This window comes from Apteryx rowi, unplaced genomic scaffold, assembly GCF_003343035.1.
Source record: "Apteryx rowi isolate R43461 unplaced genomic scaffold, aptRow1 scaffold_701, whole genome shotgun sequence".
Classification (NCBI taxonomy): Eukaryota; Metazoa; Chordata; class Aves; order Apterygiformes; family Apterygidae; genus Apteryx; species Apteryx rowi.
The window spans coordinates 28,572-32,989 of record NW_020450985.1 but is presented as its reverse complement, the minus strand read 5'-3'; the positions used below and the strand labels follow the sequence as shown (position 1 = coordinate 32,989).

The 4,418-nt window shown below is 70.8% G+C and overlaps 1 protein-coding gene across 2 annotated transcripts in view; it reads right to left on the bottom strand.

Moving 5' to 3' along the window:
- Positions 1-6: 6 nt before the first annotated feature.
- SLC4A2 (solute carrier family 4 member 2) overlaps positions 7-4,418 on the bottom strand; it is a 23,101-nt gene continuing 18,689 nt past the window's right edge. For both annotated transcript variants that reach the window (XM_026087116.1, XM_026087117.1), the window contains exons 13-23: positions 3,908-4,121; positions 3,594-3,821; positions 3,157-3,305; positions 2,753-2,947; positions 2,417-2,650; positions 2,209-2,298; positions 1,911-2,077; positions 1,296-1,549; positions 843-1,012; positions 362-535; positions 7-139 (exon numbers count right to left, since the gene is read on the bottom strand). In XM_026087116.1, coding sequence (XP_025942901.1) covers positions 59-139; positions 362-535; positions 843-1,012; positions 1,296-1,549; positions 1,911-2,077; positions 2,209-2,298; positions 2,417-2,650; positions 2,753-2,947; positions 3,157-3,305; positions 3,594-3,821; positions 3,908-4,121 — 1,956 coding nt within the window. In that variant the 3' untranslated portion in view covers positions 7-58. The remainder of the gene's footprint in view (positions 140-361; positions 536-842; positions 1,013-1,295; positions 1,550-1,910; positions 2,078-2,208; positions 2,299-2,416; positions 2,651-2,752; positions 2,948-3,156; positions 3,306-3,593; positions 3,822-3,907; positions 4,122-4,418) is intronic.

Here is a 4,418-nt window from a genome sequence, read left to right as displayed (position 1 = left end):
CGGGGCCCGGCCGTGCCCTGCCCGCAGCCCGCGGGCGGCTCGCTGGCTGGCACGCGGCTCACACCGGCATCGGCATTTCGTTGTACTCGTCCACGCCTTCCCGCTCGTCGAAGATGGGCTCGGCCTCGTCCGCGTCGAGCTGGGGGAGACGGCGGTGAGGGGCGGCGCGGGCGCGCTCCCTTGTCGCCAGCCCAACCGGCCACGTCCCGGTGGAGGTGGGCAAGGCCGTGGCGCATCCCGGCGCCTCCGTCGCGGGGACGAGGGCTGGAGCCGGCGCCGTCCCAGCGAGGCAGACGCCGTCTCGCGGGGCTGCACGGGGAGATGCCCCGCGGGCTACGTGGGGCGCGGAGCAGGTACTTACGCACTTCATCTCCCGGTCAGTGAAGATGCGGCTGAGCAGGCACATGCGGAGTGGCACGGTGAGGATGAGGATGAAGGGGAAGGCCAGGGAGGCCACCGTGGACATGACGGCCCAGAGCACGGCCAGGCAGGCCAGCTGCAGGCTGGTGAAGAGGTGCATGCGCAGCGTGCGCACCTGCGTGGGGACAGCAGTCAGCGCCCGCACGGCGGCACGCGCGGCGCCAGCCCCGGCACCCGGCGGTGCCCCGGTCCACGACGCGGCTCCCCCGCACCCCTGCCCGGCTCTGGCCGCCCCAGAGGAACTGCACCCGCAGCAAGGCTTCACCCAGCCTGTGCCGCAGCGCCGGCCCCCAGTGCCCATCGGCCCCCAGCCCTGGCGAAGCCACGGGCGCCCCAGGCCTGCAGCCGCCCCAGATCCCCCCAACCTGCACCCTGCCAGGCCGGTCACAGCCCGTCCCCACGCGCGTCCCCTGGACCCCGACCTTCTTGACGTAGGTGACGTCGGGGTGGTGCTTGGGGGGCATCAGCAGCAGCTGCAGGCGCTCGTAGAACTGGATGCCGTTGAGGGAGGTGACGCCCATGTAGAGGAAGATGCCGAAGAGCACGGCCAGCGGGATCTGCCGCAGCAGGTCCCCGATGACGATGGACAGGCCTGGGCAGAGCAGTGTCAGCCGTGACGTCCCCAGGAGCGGTCACCGGGTGCCCTGGCCAGTGCCAGCACCGAGCACCCAAAGCGGGGCCAGGGGCTGCAGCTGGCAGCAGTTGGCCCCAGTCCTGCTTCCCGCTGCCCCGGCACACCGGGGAAGGCCCTGCACCATCGGTGCCCCGGACACCCAGTGCTGCTCCCCACACTGCGCTGCACCCCACTGCTGCCCAACCCCGTGGCCACGGCCAGGACAGGAGCAGGGCACGGCGTGGGAACCGGCTGGACCTACCCACGAGCACGGCCACCAGCAGCCCGGTGACCCGCTGCTCCTTCACCTCCTGGATCTTGGGCTTGTCGCCGGGCGCCACGGCCTTGCTCATGACGGTGAGGGCGTTGGCGTGCGTGACGGAGCGCACCGTGGCCGCCGCCAGCCAGGGCAGCCCGAAGAGCGCGAGGAAGCCGCCCATGGCCACGATGAGCAGGAGGTCAAGGTGGAACCCGGAGCCCTTCTGCAGCATCCGCTCCTTCTTGCTGATGATCAGCCTGGGCACACGGGCCGAGTGTCGGCACGACACGGCACGACACGGCTTGGCACGGCACGACACACACACACAGCATGGCATGGAACAGCACAGCATGGTGTGTCAAGGCATGACGCACCCGCACCACATGGCATGACACAGCATGGCACGGTGCAGCATGGCACAGCATGGCACGGCAAGACGCAAGGCATGGCACAGCAGGACACAGCACGGCATGGCTCGGCACGGCACGATATGGCACAGCACAGCGTGGCATGGCATGACACAGCACGGCACAGCACAACATGGCACAACACGGCACGGTCTGCTCCGCTTGCATCCCGCACGGCCCCGCTGGGCCCCCCCCGACCTCCCATGCTCACGTGGTGATCTGGGTCTCCATGAAGATGAGGATGAAGACGAGGATGGCAGGGAGGCCGCTGGCCACCATCATCCACACGGGGAAGGCTGTATGCTCGCCCAGGGGGTTGATCACCCAGCCCCGCTTCTCCGGGGCCGTCACCGAGAACCCGCTGGGCACGCTCAGCTTCTGCAGAGGGAGAGAGGCAACGCCGGCACGGTGCTGCCGGCCCTGCTCCTCCTGCCCAGCCGTGGGGCAGGAGGGCACAGGGGGCACAGGTTCGGCTGAGCACCGCGGTCCCGCACCCGGCGAGGGCTGACCTGCGTGTAGGTGTCCTGGATGCTGTAGTCCACCAGCACCATGACCAGGATGGCGATGGGCACCCCGAAGTCCCCGATGAGCCGTCGGATCTGCAGGAAGAGCAGCGTCAGCCCGGTCCCAGCCCGCCGCGCTCCCAGCGGGGGCTCGTCCCTGCCTCCCCATGCCGGGCGAGCCCCCGCACCGCCCCACACCGCTGCCCCCACACACCCGTCCGGGGAAGAACCGGCTGTTCTTGAACTTGCGCAGGAAGAAGGCGATGAAGAAGGTGCCGGCCATGAGCACCAGCGAGAGCAGCGCCGTGTTGGGCTGCCCTGTCACCTTGGACGCGGCGTGGCCCCCTGTGCTGTTCCTCGAGGCCGCGCTCGCGTTCCTTGCCGTCTCGGCCTCCCCGTCCGTGGCGTTTGTACTCACGCACCCATGCAGTGGGTGCTCCTGGAAGATCTGCCGAGAGCGCCGTGCTCAGCCCGGCCCCGCTGCTGTCCCCTTGGACACCCCACTGCCCTGCCGGCCCGCGGACACCCGGCCCACCACGCCGTGGCTCACCTTGGCCAGCTTGGAGAAGGTCTCGTAGATGAAGATGAGGGAGATGAGGAAGGCGAAGATCTCCTGGGTGAAGCGGGACACGAAGCGCACCAGGAAGCTGCCCTCAAAGGCCACCATGACGAGCACAATGAGGATGAGCCAGAAGCCGATCCAGACGCGCCCCACCAGGTACTCCAGCTCGTTGGACGTGCAGAACTGCCAGCGCCGCGCAGACAGACGGACGGACGGACGGACGGAGAGGCAGACAGATGGGCAGGTGTCAGCAGGAGCGGCAGGGCCAGGGGCCGAGCCCTGGGCAGCCGGGCAGGGAGAGCATCCAGGACACGGCCCCCGCCGCTCCTGCCCCTGGTGCCGGCCCGGCCCCGCACAGGCGCCGGGGCAGGAGCGGGTCGCCCTGCTCTCACCGTGAAGAAAGCCTCCTCGAAGACGAGCAGGGGCCCCGAGAAGCCGATGACGAGCAGCGGCTGGGCGCCCAGCAGGCAGAAGATGACGCCCTGCAGCGACGTGGAGATGATCAGCTCGGACACGCCGATCAGGTCGTGCGTCTTCTCCCCTGCGGGCGGCACAGGCTCAGGCGCAGACAGGCGGGACGGGGCCCTTCCTCCTCCTCGTCCCGGCCACGGCCACGGCCACGGCCACGGCCACGGCAGCTCCCACCCGCCTCCCCCGTGCACGGAGCAGCGCGCACAGCACCCGCTCCTGCAGTGCACCAGCCCCGGCCTGCAGTGTCCCCGTGTCCCCCGTGCGGTGCGGGGCCCCGGGTCCCCATGTGCAACGCAGCGTGCCCTCCCCGCTCCAGCCCCCCCAGGCCCTGCCCCGCGCCGGGCGCCCCCGCACTCACCCAGCAGCCCTCCAAAGGTGATGGCAGGGGACAGCGCGGCGAAGTAGATGAAGATGACGGCGGCGATGCACTGGGCGTTGAGCGCGTCCCGGAAGTCGCTCAGGTAGTGGGGGTACCGCCGCCGCACGTCCCGGATCAGCCCCCCGAAGGGCCGGCCCGTGCGCCGCAGCGGGTCGTCCTCCTCCTCCTCCTCGCCCTCGCCCTCCACCACCTTCAGCTTCAGCAGCGCTGCGCCCCGCCGACACACGGACGGTGAGCGCCGGCCCGCCGGGCGCGCGCCCCAGCCCTGCCCCGCTCCCAGCCCCGCGCGGCACCTTTCTCCTCCGGCGACTTGGGCTCCAGCAGCAGGCGCCGCTCCTGCTCCTCGCGCTTCTTGAGCATCTCGCGCTGGAAGTGGGCGACGCTGCGCAGCAGCTCCTCACCCTGCACCTCGGAGGGCGGCAGCACCACGCTGCAGTCCAGGAACTCGTTGATGGCGTTGAGGAGGTCGTGGCGGTCGTCGGCCAGGTACGCGGCCTCGTGGAATTGCTGTACGAGGACGGCGGGTCAGAGCGCCCGGCCTGGGCGTCCTGGCCACGGGGACCCCCATAGACAGCCACGGCCACAGCCCAGGAAGGGGACGTGGCCCCAGGACCCTCCACCCCGCATGGACAACCACGGCCACAGCCCGGGCAGGGGACGTGGCCCCAGGACCCTCCACCCCGCATGGACAACCACGGCCACAGCCCAGGCAGGGGACGTGGCCCCAGGACCCTCCGCCCTGCATGGACAACCACGGCCACAGCCCAGGCAGGGGACGTAGCCCCATCGCCCCACGTGGTGAGC